General features: G+C 55.9%; 3 protein-coding genes and 1 long non-coding RNA gene across 5 annotated transcripts; 1 reads left to right on the top strand and 3 right to left on the bottom strand.

Moving 5' to 3' along the window:
• Nucleotides 1-228: 228 nt before the first annotated feature.
• Nucleotides 229-2630, bottom strand: THAP7 (THAP domain containing 7). Of its 2 annotated transcripts, XM_059041205.2 has the most exons (5): nt 2439-2630; nt 2187-2266; nt 1734-1889; nt 1114-1254; nt 229-915 (listed from the first exon to the last, which is right to left on the bottom strand). In XM_059041205.2, the coding sequence occupies exons 2-5, from the start codon at nt 2264-2266 to the stop codon at nt 351-353; spliced, it is 942 nt and encodes a 313-aa protein (XP_058897188.1). In that variant the 5' UTR covers nt 2439-2630; the 3' UTR covers nt 229-350. The 2 variants fall into 2 exon arrangements, with proteins under 2 accessions (XP_058897188.1, XP_066871388.1); XM_067015287.1 differs by lacking the exon at nt 1114-1254 and having other exon boundaries at nt 2187-2483.
• Nucleotides 2578-8051, top strand: LOC136792712 (uncharacterized). Its single transcript, XR_010836932.1, has 2 exons — nt 2578-2665; nt 6630-8051. It is a non-coding gene; the product is annotated as an uncharacterized lncRNA (long non-coding RNA).
• On the bottom strand, nt 3135-6491 carry LOC131742871 (tubulin alpha-3 chain-like). The gene is given in 5 exon segments (XM_067015288.1): nt 3135-3332; nt 3334-3394; nt 3396-3421; nt 5847-6245; nt 6247-6491. Coding segments are annotated over 5 exon segments (882 nt in total). The 5' UTR covers nt 6445-6491.
• Nucleotides 8052-12402: 4351 nt separating the features above from the next.
• Nucleotides 12403-23314, bottom strand: LRRC74B (leucine rich repeat containing 74B). The gene is given in 11 exon segments (XM_059041232.2): nt 12403-12594; nt 13314-13409; nt 14961-15033; nt 16087-16199; nt 17185-17294; nt 20646-20852; nt 21684-21805; nt 21947-21955; nt 22208-22349; nt 22951-23017; nt 23019-23314. Coding segments are annotated over 11 exon segments (1149 nt in total). The 5' UTR covers nt 23091-23314; the 3' UTR covers nt 12403-12456.
• Between the last annotated feature and the right edge of the window lie 429 nt (nt 23315-23743).

The raw sequence follows: 23743 nt of genomic DNA, 5'->3' as shown, positions 1-23743 counted from the left end.
CAAGGAAAGGGTGCCCAGTATTGCCCCCGAACCTCTACTCACACAACCCCTCAGAAAGCCCTGTACAGTACAGGAACACAGAGCTGTACAGTGAGGGCTTTCTGCTCTCCACAGCCAAGGGCTTGGACTCCAGGGCCTGAGCCCTCTGGGCGCTACAGCCAATCTGGGGAAACGGGCCTGGTACCCAGGGGAAGGGCCCCAGCCCGCAGCTGAGCCAGAGAGCAAGGCTTCTTTCTAGAATCCACTTTATTATGGCATCTGGCAAGGCTGGTGGACACAGCTCTGATCAGATCCTCTCAAACTGGATACTGAGGGAGAAAGAGGCTGAAGCCCTGCCAGGCGGCCCTCACTCAGGCCATGCTGCTGCTCAGCTGCATGGCAAAGTCCTGCACGTGCTCCTTCAGAGTCTGGCGGGCATCGGCCTGTGCCCGCTTTTCCCGTGCCCTCTCCTGCTGCAGCTTGGTCAGCCGCAGCCGCAGCCGCTGCTCCCGCCGCTTGCAGGCCTGCAGCTGGCGCTGGGCCTTGTCCAGGGCATCGAGTGCAGCCTCAGCCCGCCGCTTCCAGAGCAGGGCGCTGCCCACCTGGTAGCTGTGCTCATTCTGGATATAGGCTCCGGCGGGTGGTGGGAGGCGCAGCATGTAGGCCGAGGGTGAGACAGGCCTTGGCTCCAACGGAGATGGCTGTCGCTCTGGCTCCCGCTCAGGTGAAGGCTGGGTGCTGCAGCCTGCTTCATCTGCCTGGGCACCCAGGGGCCCCAGAAGGTCTGAGAAGGGGCTGCTGAGGCCAGGCTCCAGCCTCCCAGTGGGGGAGGCAGGCAAGGCGGCAGGTGCTGAGGCCTCTTCCACAGGAAAGCAGGTGATGTCAGCAGGTGGAGGTGGGCAAAATGGAATTGTGGGCCCTCGGCCCTCAGAGCAGCTAGGGGAAGAGAGAAAGACTGACAGGCCAGTCTCAGGGTTCGCTGACCCCACTTCACCAGCTCATCTAAACCCCATCCCTGAACCCAATCCACGGGCTCAGAACCCTGTCCAGCAAGGCTGCTGTCAGGCACCCTAAAGCCCAGTCCCTCAGACCTGGGGTGCAGTGGGGCACCTCCCCCTCCGTTGCAGCACGTACCGCTTCCTGCATCGCCGGAGCCGGCTAACGTCAGGGGGGCCAGGGGGGTAACTGTGCCCCTTGGTCTTGGTTGTTCGACGCAACTTGGAAAAAGACTCAAATATCGTTGGAACTGCTCCCTCCTTCAGCCTGTGATACCCACTGCGGGGGGGAAAGCGGTCTGGATGAAGTGGAACAAAGCCCTGCCGCCCCAGCCGACCCGCAAGGCGTGGAGCCAGCAGGCCCTCCGGCACGCCAGCAGGCTGTCGGGTTACCTCTGTGGGAGGTGGGAGGCACCCTGCCAACAATGAGTCTGGGGAATGCCAAGTTAAGGCCCCCCCAATCTCTTCCCTGCAAGACTCCTCAGAGTTAAAGAGTGTGGAAAGGCTCCACCAGAACCGGGTGGCCCAGCCAAAGGAACTGATTCCCTTTGTGCACTTGTAGGGAGGGCTGGGGTTGCAGGGAGCGCGCTCTGGAACAGTGATCCCTAGGAGGTGGGTTTCACTGCCCAGGTCTGTCGGGAGAGGAAGCTGAGGTTCCCAGCTGGAGAAACCAGGGCTGCTGCTCCGAGGACCTCCCCACCGGCCGGCCGCCACCCCACTGCTCTCGCCCTGCCCACTACCAGCTGCCAAGAGGCTCACCTGATTCCCACCAGTTCAAAGCAGTTCTCCTCGAAATGCTTGGAGCAGAAGTAGATGTACTCGGACGCCGGGTCCCACAGGCCCTGGCCGCTGGGGTCGAGCCGCTGGCAGTTGGCCAGCCACAAGCCCCGCCTTGGATTGTCCTTCTTGGGGAGCCTGCGGGGCCACAAGCCCGTGAGCCCGACGGGAAAGGCCAGCCCCGCTCATGCCGCCCCCAGACCTCGCGCTGATACTGCCTGCGCACAGACAAGGAAGCTGAGGCCTCCAGAGGAAAAGAGACTCGCTGAACATCATCACGTAGGTGAGACTCGAAGCAGCTAGCCCGGGTAGGCGGACCGCCCCTCCTCCCCCACCTCCCACTCAAGCCCCGCCCCGACCTCGGAGGCGCGTGCGCAGTGGCTCCGCGAGGCGGCAGGACGGGCGCATGCGTAGGGGGCGCGCACGCGCGCTGACCTGTGGAAAGAGATGCCGCGGTTGCGCGTCTCGCGTGTGTCCCGTGTGCAGCAGCCGGCGGCGGAGCAGTGACGCGGCATCTGGGGAAGAGGCGGGAGCTCGGTCGCGGGCGGCCGTCGGGGCCTGGAGGGGCTTCGCGCCCCAGGCTGCCACCCCGCTGCAAGCAGCCCCGGCGTGGCGGGTCTTCCCCGGCCCGATCTCGCCCGAACCCCGTCCCAGCCTGCTCTCCCGACTCCTGCTTGCGGCACTCACGCTCGCGCCATTGCTGCGCCGCCGAAGTATCGCGAGGTTTGGCTCGCGGCGGAAGTCAGTACCATAGAAACGCGGAAGCGCGCGGCGTTTGCCGAGGGGCGGATCCCGGAAACTGCAGAGCGAGCCCGGGGAGTGGCCGCGGGGATCCCTCACACCGCCCAGGTCGAGAAACGCCTACGACCGGAACGAGCCCGGCGGAGCCGGCACGCACGCTTCCTGAGGGAGAGGTACGTCTTCTGGGCCTGGCGGGACGTTCCGGTGTAGCTCCTCCGGGCGTGGGGCGCGGGAGAAGGTTCGTGCGGGGCGGGGCAAACGCGGCGGAACCGCGGCTCCGACGACCAGAACCGGCCCACTTCCGGCCCCCGAGGAGCGCCTTGGCCGGCGGGAAGGACTCCAGCTTTAGGCGGAGAGCGCTTATCGGTTCCCTGCCCCTTACTTTGAAGCCCTTTTTGGGGGGTAACGCGGCAGCTGACTGCTCTGTGTAGCTAGACAGACGTACGGACCTGCTGCATCTTTTCTGTCCGGGAGGAACATAGTTTCCCTAGAAATTCACTTGGAAAAGGAAGGTATCTGGCGTGGGAATTCGGTCGAAGTGCAGCATAGGGTCGTCTATGCTCAATACAGAAACGTTAATAGGTAAACACATCTGTAACGTGACCGTCGGGGGACAGGGGGCCTATAGCCGCGCCCTCGCATTCAGTACTCTTCCCCTTCCTCGGCCTCTGCTTCCACCGAGTTCACGCCCACCTCTTCGTAATCTTTCTCCAGAGCTGCCAGGTCCTCCCGGGCCTCCGAGAACTCGCCCTCCTCCATGCCCTCCCCCACGTACCAGTGCACAAAGGCGCGCTTGGCGTACATGAGGTCGAACTTGTGGTCTAAGCGGGCCCAGGCCTCGGGCGATGGCCGTGGTGTTGCTCAGCATGCACACGGCCCGCTGCACCTTGGCCAGGTCTCCCCGTGGGGGGCCGGTAGTTGATGCTCACCTGCTAGAGAAGGGGAACATGGTGAACTTTATTATTTATTTATTTTTCATGGTGAAGTTTATACTGTGGCCTCAGAAATTGTAGGTTGTTTTTAAAGATGGGGGCCGTGGACCCAGTTAAAATTATGCCCTGTAGGAATTGGTACTTTGTTTTGTACCAATATGTGCCAACATTTAATATCCTTTGACTTAATATTTTCACTTTGTGAGGTACCATCTGAAATGGCAAAACTGGAAACAAATGTCCTTCGTGGAAACTAGTTAAATTATCATACACTCCCTACAGTAGAACATTGTATGATCATAAAAAAGAATGAGAAATCTGTCCTGGCATGTAAATATGTTCAAGGTATACTGTATACTTGGTAAAAAGAAAAGCAACTTGAATTCTATTTATGCTTAAAAATACCTGTAGAGTAATAAACACCAGCTAGAGTCTTTGACAGCTCAGGGAACATCATGCTAGAGGAAGACAAACAACGGGGAGAGGGCTGACGCTGTGACCCCTCCCTGCCCTAGTGAGCAGCTAGCAGTCAGCAGCAGCTGGACACAGCCAGTCTCCAGAAGAGCTGGGATGAGCAGGGGGAAGGGCACAGGGGGCTCGGACTTGATAGAGGGGTGCTCTCACACAGCGGTAAGGTCAGGCCAGCCAGCCCCTCCAAGTGGGAGTGCTGCCAGCTTCCATTTCTCTTTGGCCATCTGTGTGCAATGAGTGGAGTCTGTCACCTACTTTTAAAGAATGTTCTTTGCCCATGTCGCTGGCCCCTTTCTGTCAATGTCACCCGTATAACAGGAGGTGTGATGTGAATACGCACAGACTATCTGTTGAGGGACAAACAAAGCTCTGGAAGGGGAAGAGGACTTCACCTTTTCAGCCTTCTGCGTCATTTTAATATTTTGCCACATACACACTTTTATAATGAAAAAACTAATCATAAACACGGGAAAGACTCGACAATAGTGCACCCCTGAACAAATGGTTATTAAAGAACATATGGTGAAATCACACTCAGACTGACAAAAAGGAACTTAGAGCAATGAGAATTCAGCGTGCTCCATCTGAGGGAGAACTATCTTCTGTGGGGACAGAAGCTGTGACTTCTTGTGCCTCCCCACAATACCGGCTTCCCCACTGGCTCACAGAAACTCAGCCAGGAGGGAAAGCCTGGGCGCACGGCACAGCACCCTCCAAAGTGCCACCCAGCTGTGGCTGCCTTGGATGTCCTTGCCTTCTGAAGGTCATGGTGAGGTGACTGAAAGGAGAAGTCAAGAATGTCAGGTTTCAACCCCCACCTATAACCTCTGAGGTTTGCAAACCTCTTACGGAATGTGTAATGAATATTTCCAGATCGGTGAAACCTGTTATAGACTACTCTTTTCTGTGAGTCACTTTGCGTCTGTTGGTCTTACACCCTCAGAGATGGTCTGTGTCAGGGTGTCTTGAAGTGGGGCTGACAGAGGCCAGGTGGGTGCAACAACTTGTCTGTAGTCAGAGGCAAGCTCTGGCCTTTCCAAAGGGGAATAGGATGACACACGTATTGCTGCTACTTCTCTTCATTTTCAATCTGCAATGACCCTGGAACGTGCAACTCCCCAAACACCTCAGGAACTTATCAGGGCCCACGAGTGCAGGCTCTAGCACTTTTTCTAATGTGGAAGATCAATTGTGAACAAGGACTTTTAATGAAGAAGAGGCGGCAGAGTTAACGATCCAAGGCGTGGTGAGGCACTTAGCCTGGTGATCACAATAGGTCTAACATGTTACTTGGCTTCCAGATACATGTTGCTTTTCTCTGGGTAGACGTTTCATCGTGACACTAAACACGGTTGAAGGAGCCGCCTAATTATCAGTGTGATTTTGTGTGCGAGGCAGTGTTCCGAGTCTGGTTTGGAGTAAGAGCAGTGAACCACCCTTGGCCCCACAGAAAACACTGCATAATGAATTTTAAATTCTGTCTACAAAAACATAAATGTTACCTAAAATGCAGTGACAACTGGTGACTGAAGTAATGTGAAATCTAAGAACCATGATTTCTAATCCAAAGTGATACCATAGACCCTGACAAGCTTCTTGAGCAAGAGTGGGAAAATGTAGAGGACAGACATGCTGCAGTCAGACGTCCCTGAAAGCTCCCTCCATCACTCGCTGCCCCTGAGGCTGTTAGATACTAAAAGCTGTCTCAGCTTCAGTCTCTAATCTGTAAGATATTAATAGTATTAGCCCATGAGTGTTACAGGTTGGTTGTAAGAAATAAGGGTACATAAAGTCCTTGCTAAAGATCAGGGCACCTAGCAAATTAATTACTAAACTTGTTCTCCCTGCAATGCAGCTGCGCTGGAACAGGGTACCCTCCACAAAGGGGCAGCACTGCGTCCCAGGATCTGCCGTGGGCGAAATGGTGAACACGCGTTACCGCCCAGCCTACCTTGAACCCAGTCAGGCACCAGTCCACAAACTGGATGGTGCGCTTGGTCTTGATGGTGGCGATGGCCACATTGACATCTTTGGGGACCACGTCCCCCCTGTACAGCATGCAGCAGGCCATGTACTTGCCGTGGCGAGGGTCACACTTGACCATCTGGTTAGCTGGCTCGAAACAGGCGTTGGTGATCTCGGCCACAGACAGCTGCTCATGGTAGGCCTTCTCGGCCGAGATGACTGGAGCATACGTGGCCAGGGGGAAGTGGATGCGGGGGTAGGGCACCAGGTTGGTCTGGAACTCCGTCAGGTCCACGTTGAGGGCACCGTCAAAGCTCAGGGAGGCCGTGATGGAGGACACGATCTGCCCGATCAGATGGTTAAGGTTGGTGTACGTGGGCCAGTCTTATGTCCAGGTTGCGCCAGCAGATGTCGTAGATGGCCTCATTGTCCACCATGAAGGCACAGTCCGAGTGCTCCAGGGTCGTGTGCGTGGTCAGGATGGAGTTGTAGGGCTCCACCACGGCTGTGGACACCTGGGGGGCCAGGTAGGTGGCGAACTCCACCTTGGACTTCTTGCCGTAGTCCACCGGGAGCCGCTCCATGAGCAGAGACGCAAAGCCCGAGCCGGTGCCGCCCCCGAAGCTGTGGAAGATGAGGAAGCCCTGCAGGCCCGTGCACAGATCCGCCTGCGGGAGAGCAGAGGCCGTGAGGCCACACCTGCATGAGCCGTGCCACCACCCCCACGGGCCCCCACGGGCCCCGGTCACAGCACACTCTTCCTCTGCAGGTTCACTATACGGGTTCAGCCATCCACAGGGAACACGCGTCACACTCGGCAGTTACAGACGTGGATGCACTGCGGCCACACTGGAAAGGAAGACCCTGCACTCATGATTCTGCTGGGTTTTGCCAAAGTGATGTCCCGGGGAGATCCTGGGCCTGCCCTCCTGTCCAGGAGGCCTTCCCAGGGCCCTTCTCACCAGTTTGCGGATCCGGTCCAGGACCAGATCGACGATCTCCTTGCCGATGGTGTAATGGCCTCTGGTGTAGTTATTGGCCGCGTCCTCCTTCCCGGTGATCAGTTGCTCCGGGTGGAAGAGCTGCCTGTAGGTCCCTGTGCGCACTTCATCTGCAGAGGGGACAGCATGCCTGAGACTCTTAAGGACGGTGGCTAACTCACCGGGATGTCTAGGTTCCGGGAAACCTTCGATTCTACAGGCACGTGCTGCGCCTCGCAGGCCAGCTGCATCAGCATCTCATAGAAAAGGTCTCTGTGTGATATACATGCCTCATCTGCCGTTTATGGCTCCGGGAAGGTCCAGTCAAGCTGGGGAACAAATGCCAGTGTGGCCAGTTCCCAAAGGTGGGGGAGGGCTCACACCGCACAGGCGGTTCTGCGTGTGCATGTTTCATTCACACTGACAGCTATACCTGGGGCGTTGCTGAAATGGCCCTGACATACTAGACATCAGCGTGACTTTTGCTGGGCGCCCTCTGTGGCCTGGGTCTCACTGGCTCTAGGGTGACATTCTGTTGTCTCCTGGGTGGCCGCCACTGAAAGGTGCTCTCTCCTGGCAGCTCCCCTTGGAAACTACCTCGGGCTTCTGATCTGGAGGAACCCAGCAAAGGTTCTGTGCTTCCCCTTGTAAGTCTAAGGGTACCTACCGACCACGGTGGGCTCCAGGTCCACGAACACGGCTCTGGGCACATGCTTGCCGGCCCCGGTCACACTGAAGAACATGTTGAACGAGTCATCCCTACCGCCGATGGTTTTGTTGCTTGGCATCTGGCCGTCAGGCTGAATTCCATGTTCAAGGCAGTGTATTTCCCAGCAGGCATTGCCGATCTGGACCCCCGCCTGCCCCACATGGATAGAGATGCACTCGTGCTGGGAACCAGAATATACATGTGAGGCCCCTTGTCTTGAAGGCAGCCGTTACTGTGTGGCAGGCAAAATATAATTTAATGTTTGTATGTGCTTCAGAGTGTCTGGGGCTTTCTCATACCTTATTTTCTTTTCCAGGAGGCTTATGTGACCCTTTTATCCCTGTGAAAAGTGGCTTGCTCTGAACCATCCTAGCTGATAGTGAATGCCAGAATTAGCCCCAGAACCTAAGTGTTTGCTACTATACAAAAATTCAGTTATTTAAAATTTTGCAACCCGTATAAATGTCAATAATAAATTCCATGTTACGGCTAGTCACAGTAATTCTCTGAAGAATATAGCAGTTTTTATTGTGTCCTGACCAAATGATAAAGTAAGTGTTAATAGAGTTGGGAAAGGAAAAGTGGACTGGAACAGAAGCCACCGTGGCCCAAGCATGGGTGGTCACTGTGTGTGTTTCATCTGCCCCTCTAGGTCTAGCCTCTGTTCTCTGTCCATCTCTGCTCAAGGAGGCTGACCCATGTGGTCTGTGCCTCCTGGCTTCTGGTTGCTTTAGCCAATGTCAGGCACCAGCAAGAGCTGGAGGTTAGAGGAAGGTGTGGTCGGGGTTCTTGACCCTGGCTCCCTCCCTGCCAGGCTGCCTTGGGTCGCTTGAGTTCCTTTACAAGGGCACAGGGTGGCAGCAGTCAGTGCTTGTCATAAACCTACCCTCTGAGCTTCTCATAAGCACTCCATCCCCTCGCCTCTTCCAGCCTAGGAGTTAATGGCTCCCAGATGGCACAAGTGCTGGGATACTGCACTGTCCTTTGGTGGTTTCCTTAAACCCTGCCCGTATCTTTATAAATAGTATCTTCTTAAAGATTGTCCTGTGGGGCTTCCCTGGTGGCGCAGTGGTTGAGAATCCGCCTGCCGATGCAGGGGACACGGGTTCGTGCCCTGGTCCGGGAAGATCCCACATGCCGCGGAGCAACTAAGCCTGTGAGCCATGGCCGCTAGGCCTGCGCGTCCGGAGCCTGTGTTCCGCAATGGGAGAGGCCACAACAGTGAGAGGCCCGCATACCGCAAAAAAAAAAAAAAAAAAAAGATTGTCCTGTGAGTACTTATTTTGAATGTACCATTTCTTTCCTGCCGGGGATGTAACTCTACAGTCCCTAATCACATGTCTGATTTTAGACACATCATCCTTACAGATACACAGAGGAGATAACATGAAATTTGAGGTGTGCCATCCACACTAAATTCTGACTTACAGTCCTCAGAACTTGAAGTCCTGTTTTCTATTATACAAGCACCAAATTTCAGAGCAGGAGAGACCAGCTTGATGCAGCAATCCCCAAACATCATCCCAGAGGGAAGCATTTGGTTTGGGAAAGATCTCCAATGACAACGAAATCACTCCCCCAGAGGAGGACTCCATCGGCACCCCGGGAAGTGCTTTGAAATCCACCCAACAGCACCATTTTCAAATGCACACTATTCTCTTTGAATCCAGATCCACACTGTATTTCACAGGATGCCTGATGTGTCATTCTACTTGCTCAGCCCCAGTGTGAGCAGAGCCAGCTCTGTGATCTGAAGAAATACCCCAATGTCTTCATTTACAAAATGCGGCTGGGGAGCTCCGTGGTTTGTAAGGCCACATCCATCTGACTGTCTAACAATGAAAGGAATTGCAGTGCTCGGGGAAGTCATTCCTTGCTGTCAACAGAAACTGAGCACACTGCTGCCCTCGCCTGGATTGCTGAAGTTTATTTCTGTACTCGGCTCCATTTCCTCTCTGAAAGTTCCTCCAGACCAAGTCCTTGTCCCCTTCTCAGCAGATTACCTCCTTCCCCAGCACGGCCCCCAGCCACCCCTGGAGGCCGGCCCTGCCTGCTGTGCCTGCTGTCCACGCGCTGGGCGGCCCGACCACTGCAGCCTGGTCTGCCCGCCTCCCCTGAGCCCAGGGACCACGTGCCGAGGCGAGCTGACTGCCGCAGCTCTCGGACTCAGATGTTGTTACTTGTGGGAACTGTGGCTCCACGGCCGAGAATGCCGCCTTCGCAGTTTCTCCTTTTCAGCCTCTGCTCTGGCCGCGTGATCGGGTGGCGGACACCCACACGAGGCTCCTCGAGCATCCTTTCAGACCCGGCCCCCACCCCTCTGCCTGGGACACGACCTTCAGGCCTCCCGCCTGCTGGCTGTACCATGGTGAGAGCCACCACTGCACTCGGACCTCAATGGCTGCAGCCGCCCAACTGCTGCTGCCGCGCCGAGTGGGCCAAGGTCCTGAATCCCGCTCCCGATTGTCCAGCACGCGACTCCCAGAGTGTGGCGTGTTCTGATTGGATGTGGATTTGGCGGGAAGGCTGCAGGGTCACCGAAGGAAGAGCGCAGGTGGATGTTCCCTTGAGACCTTGGCCTTCAGGTGGGAGTGGCGCTCTGGTTTCCTGTTCTGTCTATGCCAGCTAGGCGGCTTCCAGGAGGCCTGACCTTGTCTGCAGCCACAGCCAAACTTGGCTGTTGTCCGCTGGGGGTGGGGGTGGGGGGATGCCACAGGGAGCCCGCAGGGCGGGGCTGGGAGGGAGGTGTCGGGCTGGGCTGCGCTCGGTATCCTGTCTTGAGGGCACGGGCAGTCGTGTAATGACAGGCTGGAGTAAGGCAGGGTCTTCCGGGGAAGCAGGAGAGGGTTCCGCCGCCCCTGCTCCGGCCCCGCGCTCAGGCCGCGAGGTCGTCTCACCACTCCGGAGGCCGGAGGGTCGCCGTCCGGAGTGGCCCCGCGTGGATGGGGAGAGCAGGCTTCAGGGGCGCTTATCCCGCGGGATCGGGGGCCTTTACCTTCAGTCACCTCCCGGCTCCAAACACGGTCTTAGGGCATTAGGGCCTCGTCCTGGGGATGGGGGTGCCCTCCTTCAGGCCGTAGTGTGTGCAGCTGACTTGTAGCTTGTGCCACTGTCCATTTCTTAAGTATGATTTATTTTTCTGATTGTAAAAGTAACATGTGTTTATTAATAGCTTTCCTGAGATATAATCCACCTATCAGACATCACCCATTTAAAGTGGTGCACAATTCAATGGGTTTTTTAATGTATTCACAGAGTTGTGCAACCACCACCACTATCAGTTTTAGAACATTTTTATCCCCCAAAGAAACCCATACCCTTTAGCTGTCAATCCCCAATTCCTCCCTTCTCCCAGCCCTAGGCAACCTATCATCTTCTTTCTGTTTCTGTATATTTGCCTATTCTGGACGTTTCATATGAATGGAGTCGTACAGTATGTGGTCTTTTATGATTAACTTCTTTCACTTAGCATAATGTTTCCAAGGTTCATCCATGTTGTCACATGTGTCAGTGCTTCATTACTTTTTCTCTCTTTCTCTTTTTTTTTTTTTTTCCCCAACCAGGGATTGAACCTGGGCCCCCTACATTGGGAGCTCGGAGTCTTAACTACTGGACCACCAGGGAAGTCCTTCATTCCTTTTTCTCTTAAACAACTTTATGAGACACAGTTCATATACCATACCATTCACTTGTTTAAAGTATACAATTCAACTACTTTTAGTATGTCAGTGGAGTTGTGCAACCATTACCTTAATCAATTTTAGAACATTTCCATCACCCCAGATTTCATCCCTTTTTGTTGCCAAATAACATTCCATTGTATAGGTATACCACATTTTGTTTATCCACTCATCATTTGGTGGGTATTTGCATTTTGTGGATATTATGAACAATGCTGCTATGAACATCTGTGTTCAGATGGTTCAGATGTTTTGTGTGTACATATGTTTTCATTTCTCTAGAAGTGGAATGCTGGGTCATATGGTCAACTCCATGTTTAACCTTTTGAGGAGCTGCCAAACCATGTGATTTTTTTTATCCTGATTTTCTCACTTAACATCAATCGTGCATTTTCACAAATTGTTAAATGTTCTTCGAACACTTGACTTTTTTTTTTTTTTTTTTTTTTTTTGCGGTATGCGGGCCTCTCACTGTTGTGGCCTCTCCCGTTGAGGAGCACAGGCTCCGGACGCGCAGGCCTAGCGGCCATGGCTCACGGGCTTAGTTGCTCCGCGGCATGTGGGATCTTCCCGGACCAGGGCACGAACCCGTGTCTCCTGCATCGGCAGGCGGATTCTCAACCACTGCGCCACCAGGGAAGCCCCCGAACACTTGACTTTTAATGTTTACAGAATTCCAAATTGTAGTTAACCAATCCCCTGTTATTGGGCATTTAGATTATTTCCAATTTTCATATTATAAACAACATTTTCATGTGCATCTTTGGGCATCAGTTTTCCATGCATCTCTGGTGATTTCTGTGGAGCAGATTAGTCAGAACTTTGGATCGCAGGACAGGTAGTTTTAAGGCTCTTGGTGCATGATGATGAATTGCCTTCCAAAAGAGCTGTGTCCATTTGCCTTCTCCCAAGTTGACTTTGAGAATGCCAGTTGCAGACCACCTTATATTTTAATTGTGTCCAAAGGTTTCCAGGGCAGGGTCTTGTTTGGGCATCTTTGACCCCATGCCCAGCTCAGTGTACAACATATAATACAAGTTCGTGTTACACGAATGAGTGAGAGCAAAGAAAGGCCCTGATTAGTACCGGTGTCTGAGACACTATGAAGGTCAGCTCCGTAGGACTTACCACCCAGTTGACATGGGGACTCGGTGCAGACTCATGTGTTGAAAGGCATCTCAAAGTTGAAGTGGCCAATGGGAGAGATGAGGAAACCACACAGCACAGTCATTCAGACGGTCTGAAGATGGGTAGGAATTCTTTTTTGTACTCCACTCTGTGGGCAGCCGTCTTTATGCAAAGCCCTGGAAGAATGACCTTCACTGCGCTGGTGAGGTCATCAAACTCTCTGTTCACATGGATATCCTGAGGAGAAACCCATTACAAGGCTGTACGTTATCACTTTCTGAGAACTTGACTGTTTTACTTATGTATCCAAGGTATCAAAGAAGCTTATTAGGGCATTAGTTGTCCCAAGCCTGAAGGATTGAAACTGTAAACACATCTCTGGAAAGGCTTTGACTCAGGCCTGGGTTGAAAAAAAATCAGAGGTAGAATAAGCAGTGATTTGTGACTAGACTCTTTTCATAATTTGTATTTGGGGATTCTTTCCTTAATGTTTAACCACCTTAGAAAAGAGTGACATTTTTTCTATATTAAAAAGGCAAAATTAAGTGAAAAGGGGTTCTCATCTCCTGTGCAGTTCCCCAAGTGAATCTTCCAGCACTAGGATCTACCTGCAGCCAGTACTGGACAGGGAGAGGGGCCACCTTGCAAGAGCTGAACCTGCAAATCCAAACATTGGTGAGCAGTGAGCATTGTGCCCCCTAAGCCACCTATTCTCTCTCGACCAATGAAGAACCCAGGCAGGGGTCTGAGATGAGACCACCGTGATACCCCACACGGGGGTGGGAGGCGAGTCCGAGTGGCATCATGACCCAGGTTGAACTTGGATGTGGCCACGCCGTGTATCTGCGCTGGGCACTCTTTCTCTAATCCCCACTTTTTTTCCTCTAAAATGGGGAAAATTATACCTCCTAGGGCTGTTGGGAGGATCAGAGATGAGGTTTATGAGAAGTTCTTACAGAAAAATCCAGCAGCTCTAGGGCAGACAGTGGATTAGCCCAGGCAGACTTGAGAACACCAAAGCAGGCTTCACTTCGCATGGGATTCCTGGACACCTGAGAAACACACACACAGGTGAGAGACGATGAGCCCAGGGAGGTGGGAGGGATCCCTCATCTTTGTTGATGTGGCTCTGGGCTGCCCCGCTCTGTCAGTTCAGAAGGCACCTCCCTCAGACATTATGCCCTTGGTGAGGCTGGAGTCGGGGAAGAAAGGAAGGGAGTGGACACTGACTGAGCCCCTGCCCTTCGCCCCCTCTGTGCTGGGACCCAAAGACACAGACACACAAGACACACCCCACCCTTAAAGAGCTCACCGGTGCAGGGAGGAGAGGAAAGGAAACATAAAAGTATAATGTGAAGAGTGCCATGCTACCGGGTGCACCAGCCCTCCCTGGGAGATAAAGGATGGGCAGGGGATAAAACCTCCGAGCTGAGCTTTACAGGTGAGGTGGGTGGAGCTGGGCATTTCAGTAAGAAGAGCCGCGGGATCAAAGCAGGGTTGAGAAATTGCACTGTGTGGTAGGAGAATTGCAAGCAGCTTGGGCTGAGAATGATGTGCCTCAAGGTGGGGGGTGGGGGGTCTGCTGGCAGAGCCCCGAGCCCCTGTGCTGTGAATAACACGCTAAGCTTGGATTTGTCCAGAGGGGAGTGCCCAACAGATTTAAAGCAGGGGCATGTTTCTGGTATAGAAAGAACACCTGGAAGCAGGTGGGAAGAAAGGGCCAAGATGGTGAATAGGAGGAGGTGAGAAGGAGGAGCAGGCAGCCCCGTTCCCCCCTCCTCCCCACACTGTTCTGCAGGAGTTGAGATGGAGAGAGGATGTGGAAAGGGAGGGTTCAGCACTGAGCCCCAGGCAGGTCTGTGCCGGGGCCCCAGCTTCTGACTCAGTGGGAAGGAGCCCCCACCTAGAGGCAGCCCTTCAGGGGGACGACACGTTCAGGTTCAACTCCCAGAATCCAACGTGCCTATTCCCATCTGGGGGGTGGTCCAGCAGGTGGCTGGAAATGGGGACCCAGAGCTTAGAGAGAGGTCTGGGTTTCAGCTGGGGCTAGGAGAGGAGTGAGCCTCAGGCTGGGGAAAGGGGTGCTGCTGGGGGCTCCTGTGCCAGCTGAGGGCCGTGCAGGGCTGGATGTCCCCCAGAGCTGCTGGTACAGTGGTCTTTGTAGGCCTACTCCTCCCTCCCTTCTCTGTTCTCTGCTCTCAGTGATGAGCCACACCCTCCCCACTGGAGACAGAACACCTGGGTGGCCCCTGGGTTCCAGCAAGGCCAGGGGAAGAGCAGGGGAAGGTGAGGGGAAGCCAGGTGGCTCCGGCCATCTTCAGCAGAGCACAACTCCAGTGGGCTGAGAGGGAGGGGCAGCTGGGAGGGAAGGATGGAGGGGGAGGAGTCTGAAGGAGTTCTTGGGTCAGGCCAGAGATGGGTGAGTGAATGACAAGGGGAAGAAGTGGTTGCAGGAGGAAGTCAGGGGGCCCCCTACCCCACCTGGGCTCTGGGACCCGTGTACCCACTGCCACTGGGGTGAGGAGATGTAGTGGGAGAGGGGTCTGTGTGGACAGGCACAGGCAGGTCTGTGCCAGGGCCTCCCCCATTAGGCTAGCACTCACAACAGGAATCCTCAGTGTCTGGTTGACCTGCAGGCCCAGGCTCAGGGCTCCCACTGCAGAGATGCGGTTGTTGCTGCAACAGAAAGGCGTGTGCATGGTACTGCCTTGCAAACAACTGTGCAGAGCCAGGTTGCCCCCAGGGTCTTGGCTGGAGCTGCTGGTGCAGCCCCCAGGTCCAGCTTCACGCACACGCCGGGGGCCCTGGGCATGTCAGGGTGTAAAAGCTTCATCGGAGGCTCCGGTGTTCAGGGAGATTGCCCAGCAAACACACCTAGAGTGTTATTCCCACCACCTCCCGCACCAGCTGCTGCTCCCTGGGCCTCAGCACTCAGCAGGTGCTCCCACGCATCCTGCCCCAGCTGGCATCCTGCGCCAGCTGGCACCCCGTCCCTATCCCCATGACAGCCACCCAGCTCCCTCCCCACCTCTTCCTGCTCCTGATGGGCACAAACTCCAGGCCTCAGCACTGCTCTCGGCCACTGTCTCCACAGTCAGTCCCACGTCCCTCTAACTTAGACCCCAGCTTGGCCTTGAATTTCAGTATCTCTCTCCTCTGGCCATGGCTCCTTCCATAAGGAGGAAAAGTGGGCAGGATGGAGGATATGTCCCTGCCAATGGCAGGCAGGCCCAGCTCATTCCGGCAGCCCTGGTGTGAGGCTCAGCTGCAGTAAGGCATGACCTGTCTGGCCTCTGCCTCTTCCCTTCCCTCTGGGCTGTGGCTCCTGCGATGGTTTTCCCAGGAGGCCTGGGACCCTGCCAGGGCCTGGAGGAGCAGCCCACCCATGGCAGGCCCCCTCAGCAGCCATGTGCTGAGCAGAGCAGACCACTCCTCCTGAAACGGAGGAAAACTCGTGTGGAGCACACACCCCACCCACCCCAGCACCAGGCTCTGCTGAAGATGCCTTACGCGTTTGCACTTCCCAGCCTCTGGCCTCGCAGTAGGCATTACGAGTCCCAACTTACAAAGGAGGACCTTGAGTGAGAAGGACGGAGCTGGGCTGTGGCTGCAGGCCAACCATTAGTGTGTGTGGCAGGTTTGGGCACGAAGTGGTAAACGGCAGCAAGATGAGCCCCAGTCCCTAGGTGGCCGTGGGCCTGGAGGCAGGGGCAGGCACCCCGTGCTCACCTCAGGTAGACCTCCAACATGTTGTTGGTCTTGAGCCCCTCCCCCAGTGTGGAGGCTCCAGGATCCCCACAGCCATTATACGAGATGTCCAAGACCTTCAGGAAGATGTTTGCCTGGGATGCAAAGCAGCAACCCTATGGGACCACATGTGAAGGTGGAGGAAGCCAGTCCCCAGCCTCCGAGCCCAGGAGGCCCGAGGAGCAAAGAGCATGGGCAGAGAGCAGAAGACCACAGAGGTTCCAGAAGAGAGCCCTGGGTCTTGGACGATGGTGACTGGCAGAGTGGAAAGACCAGAAGCAAGCACAGAGGGTGGGTGTGGATGCGAATGACCTTCAGGACTGGGCCATCTTCCTCGGGTAGCAGGCCCCAGAGACATAGTGATCAAGCTCCCCGCCTGAGTGGGGACCTCTCAAGGGCAGGGCCCCCAAGGCACAGCGCAGCCCAGGGCCTAGAGAGCACCCCAGTGAAGGGCTATTGGATGAAACATACCCAGGGAAATGTGATGGGGAGGAGGGTGGGAGCTCGTGGGTGCCCTGGGGACACAGAGCCTGATCTGTCACCTTGTGGGGCAGGACCCCAGGTCAGCCCTGTCAGAGGGCAAGGCAGTGGCTGCCGTTCCCTGAGGAGGATCCCACAGAGGCAGCCGCCACCGGAAGCATCACAGGCGCCTGTGCTACCCACTCCCAAGGTCTACGAACCATAAGACCCAAGGGAGCAGGCAGGGTGTTTGAGATTGTGTGCTGGGATCCCAGGGTGCAAGGCTGTCATCTCAGGGAAGCATCTGCATTTGCCCAGCGGTGAGCATGTGTCACTGGACTGCACAGTGTCCCCACCGGCCGCGCGTCTGTGATGTCTCAGAAGGTGTGCGACATTCAGCTGTGGACCCCCACTTACTGACATGAGAGTGGGCACAGGGAGACCACATGTCGTCCTTAAGTAGAACCAGGAAAATGCAAATCACCTAAAAAAACGTTCTTTGAGCTCTGCTGAAAAGATCCAAGGTTCATTTCTGAAGAGTGTGAAAGATGGGGGGCTGGCGCCTGGGAGACCTGCCCCCAAAGGACAGGCTGGAGGGGCTTACGGGGCCAGGTCTCATACCTCCAGTCCCCTAGCGAAGGCTACAGTTCCTGGTCCTCACAGATGATTCCAGCTTATGTTAAGCTCAGTAAATCCTGTGTTTTCTGCCAGGGCTGGTCCAAGCATCTCCCCTTCAGAAACACCAAGACAGTTTTTATTCACTCTGTTCATTCCTTCAAAAAGTGATACCAGGCTTCCCTGGTGACACAGTGGTTGAGAGTCCGCCTGCCGATGCAGGGGATACGGGTTCGTGCCCCGGTCCGGGAAGATCCCATATACCGCGGAGTGGCTAGTCCGGTGAGCCATGGCCGCCGAGCCTGCGCATCCGGAGCCTGTGCTCCGCAACGGGAGAGGCCACAACAGTGAGAGGCCCGCGTACCGCAAAAAAAAAAACAAAAAACAAAAAAGAAAAAAAAAACACGGATCCCCACTGTGGGCTGGAGTCTCTGCTGCACACCAGCGTCAGGGCATTGAACCCCACGTGGGCCTGCCCTGCCCTCAAGGAACTCACATTTATTGGAGAAGCTATAAATATTAATTAATGGGATGTTAGCTATTACAGACAACAACAGGTGTGGGGACAGAGTGGGGGCCACCCCTGCCTAGGGGATCAAGAAAGCAGAGAGAACCTTGAAGATTGAGGGATGCACTGTGTACGTGGGCAGGCACCGTAGAGAGTGGCCCCGGGGAGGAGCGGATGTGCTTGTGGAAATGCACACAGGCCTGGCGATGGGCCGGCCAGGCAAGCCAGTGGAAGGACGTGGGAGTGGCAGGCACTTGAGAGATGTGTTAAGAAGAGAGAAGGTGGGTGGGAGGGGGCAGAGACAAGAGGCCGGGGGGGACCAGTTGGATGGCTTCTGCCACGGTCTACGCAAGAGGTGACAGGTCCAGCACAGCTGTGGCAGCGAGGAGGCAGTGGTGTAGAAAAGGAAAGAGCAGGGCTGGGTGGGTAAGAAAGCTGAGAGATACTTTACACATAAAATGGGCAGAAGCCCTACCCACCCGCCCTGCTTTCCACTCTGTCAACACTCAGCTGGTCTGACCTGCTCCCAGTTCTCAGCCTCCAGCTGCCCCCCGTGTGGACCTGCTGATACCTTTCTTCACCTGGATAAGAGCTCCTCATCCTCACCCAGGAAGCCTTGCCTGTTCCGCCAGGCTGGGCCGGGCTGTGGACCCCACGTCCACTGTTGCTTCCATCCTTCCAGGCTCTGGCTGTTAGACCTCTCTGCCTGGCCCATCTCTCCCACACACCTGGGAGCCCCTCGGGGGATCTGAATCTGGTGCCGGCACCCAGCACAGGCTGGTTTGAAGAAATTCCCAGAGCAGAGGGCTCAGCTGCCAGTTCCACAGAATTGCTAGCACCTAGGAGAGCTCCCTGCAGGACAGTGAGGACTCCCTCGGCTGCCTCCCAGGGAACCTCCCAGAGAAGGGGACTCACACCTGGCATCCAGCCCTGGGTCTGACACCTGCAGGTTCTCAGACATGTACGTTGCTATTCCTCAGACACTCCAGGGCTGGGAGAGGAGGGCGGTGGTGGTCCGCCACTTTGCTGAACAGCTGAAGGGTGAGAAAGTTCTATACCCATGAATCGGTCTCCTGTAGTTCCAATGCTTGTTCTTCATGACCCCCTGCAGCCAACCCATGAGGTAGGTGCCACCCTTGTCTTGGGTCAGGTGGGGGGATTGAGACCCCTAAGGGAGTCTGTCCCACCCACAGATCCCCACTTGGGGAAACAGCCCATCCCTGCCTTGCAGCCTTCGTGGGGCCTTGCCTTCCAGCCCCTTCATCCTCACTGCCTCTCCTGTGCTAACATTCTGACCGTGCAGGCCCAGAGGGACGCCTACCCTTAGTTTGTTGAAAGTCTTAAATGAGCTTTTGGTTTTTTTTTAAAACAAATGTTTTTATAGTTACCTTTGTTGTTGTCGTTCTGTTGGGTCTTTGTTGCTGCGTGCAGGCTTTCCGTAGTTGTGATGAGTGGGGGCTACTCTTCCTTGCAGTGTGCAGACTTCTCATTGCGGTGGCTTCTCTTGTTGCAGAGCACGGGCTCTAGGCATGTGGGCTTCAGCAGTTGTGGCATGTGGGCTCAGTAGTTGTGGCTTACAGGCTCTAGAGTGCAGGCTCAGTAGTTGCGGTGCACGGGCTTAGTTGCTCCGCGGCATGTGGGATCTTCCTGGACCAGGGCTCGAACCTGTGTTTCCTGCATTGGCAGGCAGATTCTTAACCACTGAACCACCAGGGAGAGTTTCTCTTTTAATTTCACTGATTTCACAACAGTTTTCTTAGAAGGCAGACTGTCTCTCTGGTGGTTAAAACTCTAGGGCTGATTCGCCCAAGCCAAGGCTGGTGCCACCCCCACTCATACTAAGCAGTCAGAACAGTGATCCCCGAACTTTCTGGATCAGACAAATCTCCTGGGGCACCTGTTAAAATGGCAGATGCACCCGCATCTCCCCCAAGAAGATACAGAGGTTCAGGAGGCCCAGAGCCACAGAATCTGTATTTCTAACCCAGGGTCCCAGGTGATTCTTTTTTTTTTTTTTTTTTTTTTTTTTTTACGGTACGCAGGCCTCTCACTGTTGTGGCCTCTCCTGTTGCAGAGCACAGGCTCCGGACGCGCAGGCTCAGCGGCCATGGCTCACGGGCCTAGCCGCTCTGCAGCATGTGGGATCTTCCCGGACCGGGGCACGAACCCGCGTCCCCTGTATCGGCAGGCAGACTCTCAAACACTGCGCCACCAGGGAAGCCCCCCAGGTGATTCTTAAAATCGATTGGGGTGGTTGAGGACAGGCAGGTAGAACTGCGTGTTCCTGGCAAAGCAGCTAGCCCATGCAAAGGCCCTGGGGCATGAGAGAAAGTGGTAAGATCAAGGAATCCCACTGATGTCTTCCACAGCAGTTGGAATGAAATCCTCATGCCTTTTGCCATGATGTGTAGTTCTGCGGCCCTGCTGTCTTTCCATCCCACAGCTGGACCCTCTCTCCTGGCTAAGTAGCCCAGTCACACTGCTATCTGTGTGCCCGGGAAATAGTTCCTCTGCTTGAAATGCTCTCCCTCTGGTGTTGCCATGTCTGATTCCTCCCCCATTGCACATTTCAACTTAAACATCTCCTCACAGAGTCCTCCCCAGTGGTCACCTCTCTAAAGCAGAGAGGGGCTCCACATTCGTCTCTAGAATCAAGCCCTGTCTGTTTCTTTTGTAACACAATAATTATGGAGAGTTATCTTGTTAATGTGTGTTCCTTGAGGGCAGGGACTTAGTATACTTCGTGGCTGGATCCCTAGTGGCTGTCAGCACCCAGCATATGCAGTGGTGGGCAGTAAGACATTCGGGGAATGGGCCGAGAGTTCTGTACGGGGATGGTGGGGAAGCAGGATCCACAGCACGGATGCTCAGAGTGGTCCTGCCTACCTCCACCCACCCTGCCCCAGGAAGATGGACATGAGTGCCACCATGGTCGCCCTGGCCAGTGGCTGGATGTTACCTGCTTGGTCATTCAGCTGGTTATAGCTCAGGTCCAGGGGTTTCAGGCCTGTGTGGACCAGCAGGAGTTCGGTAAGGTACTGGGCCACCTGTTCCTCCAGGCCATTCCCTGCCAGCTGTGCCTTCTGCACAGCCGGGTTCACCGCCAGGGCAGCACAGACAGCCCGGGTTCCCACTGCTCCCAGCTGGTTCTCCGACAGGTCCACATCTGAGGGCCGGCACCACTCGTTAGTGGTGGGATCCAAAGCCAGGCATCACCCTCCTCCCTCTTGCACACCTTCCAGGCCTGACACAGCAGGAAGGGCCTTGCAGTCAGACTGTCCAGGGGTGGATGGTGAGTCTACCACCCATCAGCTGGGTCCCCTCCGACCCCAGGCAACTTCCCAGACTTCAGCCCCCACTCCATGTCTCCACGAGTTTTGTCAAGGGGATAAAACCACCTACTTTGTGGGGCTGTGGAGGATGTCTTGTGATGTAGATGCAGCCACCCCGCTGATGATTTGTGCCTGGCATAACACAGCCCACCCACAGAAGCCCCCACTGCCACATTTCCGGGGACTGGCAGTGACAGCCCAGGTGGCTGTGCGTGGTGCTCGTATGTGAGCAGACGCTCTGCTGAGCGTATGTTTCCCACATACCCAAGGTCTAAGTGGCATTGTTGGGCCCACTTCACAGATTGGAAACTGAGGGTCAGCAAGGTTGGCTCCTTGCCCAGGGTCACCCTGCCGCAGAGGCAGCATTTGGAACCAGCCCTGACAAACTCCAGCACCCCGCCCCCCGCACTGCCCGGCCCCTGACCCTCTGTGCCGCACTCTCCTACCTGCATTCAGGCAATGGGAGGACAACATATGCAGGGGTGCTGGCTAGCAGAAGAGGGTAGAGGAGGGGTCCAGCACTGGGTGCACCACAGAGGGTCTAACTCCACCCCACCCTCCCCACCCTGTGATGAGGCCCCACCCCGAGCAACGCCAGCAGGTGGGGGGGTGACAAGGCCTGGTGTGGGGGTAGCCTGCCCCCCTGTCCCAGGCACGGCACCTACCACAGATACTGCTTTTGCTCAGGGCACCTGCCAGGGCCTCCGTGCCAGCCCCACAGAGCCCGCTGTCCCGAAGTTCCAGCCGCTTGATGTAGGGATTGTAGGTCAACACAGAAGCCAGAGCCCTGGGGCAGAGAGGGGCCTGGCCCTTCCCAGAGCTGAGGGCCCCAGATAGCTAGCCAGTACCCAGGCTCTGTTTGCAGGGCTCAGCCCACTCAGTGCCCTCCAGCTGGAAGGACCTCCCCTTCCCACAGGCCCAGGGACACCTGCTTCTCCTTATAGGCTCCACCCAGGAGCTTCGCTGACTCTCCAGCAAGTTAGGGACCCCTTGCAGGCTCCCCAGCCCTTGTACTGAACTTTGTCATAGCCCCAATCCCACCTGTCACCCATTGTGGGGGATGGGACATGCCTGGTACAGAGCAAGGCCGGGGAGTGTGTGGATGGGCTCAGGAAGGGACCACTCCCATGGTTGCTGCTCCCAGGTCCTTGCCCTCCAAGCCTGGCCCCAGGATCCCTCCAGGGGTAGCTGGGGCCCCAGGCCACGGTGCTGCAGGTTGAGCTCTGGGGTGCTCCCTTGGCACAGAAAGCAGGAAGCAGGCACGACGCTGTGGGCCCAGCAAGACCTCGGGTAGAGGGTGTCCTTGCCCAGTTCTCCAAGCTTATGGGTGCCTGATAGGAGACAGGGATGGATGTGGACCCCTCTCCTGCCTCCATCACTACGCAGCCTTGTTTTCCTTCTAGAGGCATTTCCTCCTGCTAGTAGGGACTGTTGCCCCCACATACAGACGAGGACATTGAGGCTCAGAGAATGCAAATCCTTTCCCCAAAGTCATGCAGCTTGTAGCAGCTGATCCTGGCCCTACCCTGCCTGTCTGACACCAAAGTGCATGCTGTCTCTTCCGCTGGATTGCAGACCACATACGCTTTATGAATATTTTATGGGGAAGGAAGCTGAAGCAATTCTAAGTTCTATACATCCATTACTTTAGTCTCCCCTGAGGTTGGGAAAACCCAGCCCTGATTCCGTGTCAGGGTGGGACAGCCCTTCTTACACTGTTTGGCAGGATTTTTGCATCTTAACATCATTCTGAAAGCCTGTTCTAATCGTGGAACTCCTGATGTCTCCAGGAACATTACGGAGATGGCACAGGGCTGGAGCGGCCGCCGGCTGCCCCAAAGGTGTCCACGGAGGGATGCGCTCCTGCTGGACAGGGTCCCCTGCCTACTCGGCCCCAGCCTGTCCCCCCCCCCAACCCCGGTCCGTAGGCACCTTCTTTCTCTTGGTCGGAGTTCGAATCCGCGTCCGAACCCTTCTGGGCCTCCAGGACCCCCTGCAGGACGCCCAACGGCGGCCGCCGCCCCTTCCTCCAGCTCTTCCTTCCTTCCAGGCCCCTCGCAGGGACGCCTCATGGTTACTTCCACTCTGCACTCGCGGACACCGAGGCCGGGACTGCGAGGGCTGCATCGGGAGCGCGGCCAGGGGGTGTAGGCGGACCCTCCGGTGCATTGACCTATCGGATGCGATGCATGGCGAACAGGCGCCCGCTGCAGCCAATAGAGAGCTTCCCGGGCGGCAGTTGCCCAGGCGACCCCGAGTTGTTGGTTGCTGCGGACAACGCTGCGGGCCCGGGCTGACCTTGACCCGCTCGCAGCCAGGACCGATTGGCGCGTGGCGGGCTTGTCTTCCCGTCGCCCTAGGCGGCTCCAGCATCGCCCCATTTCCACTCCAGAGCTTGGGGGTGGGGCAGCTCCAAGGGGGCGTCGCAGAGGAGGCTGGGGGACCTTGCAGGGCCTGGCCACCTCCTCTCTGGAGCCAGGGTCACGCTCCCAGTCTGTGGGTCTCAGCTCTCACACGCTTTAGCGTCGCATATGTTGCTCCCTCCACCGAGAACATTCCTCTCCAATGCTGCTTGTTGAACTTAAGATCTGTAAGTGTCAATTCAGAGGTTGCTTCTTCCTGAAGCTTTCCTTGTCCTCCTCTGGGCTCCTGCTGGCCCATGCCGCCCTCTCACAATACCTATCCCACCTGTCATCACCCCAAGGAGGTGAGGCCAGAGGGCAGT

The sequence above is a fragment of the Kogia breviceps genome, chromosome 15 (assembly GCF_026419965.1).
Source record: "Kogia breviceps isolate mKogBre1 chromosome 15, mKogBre1 haplotype 1, whole genome shotgun sequence".
Taxonomy (NCBI): Eukaryota; Metazoa; Chordata; class Mammalia; order Artiodactyla; family Physeteridae; genus Kogia; species Kogia breviceps.
The sequence above is the reverse complement of the archived record's forward strand: the minus strand, read 5'-3'. Positions and strand labels throughout refer to the sequence as shown.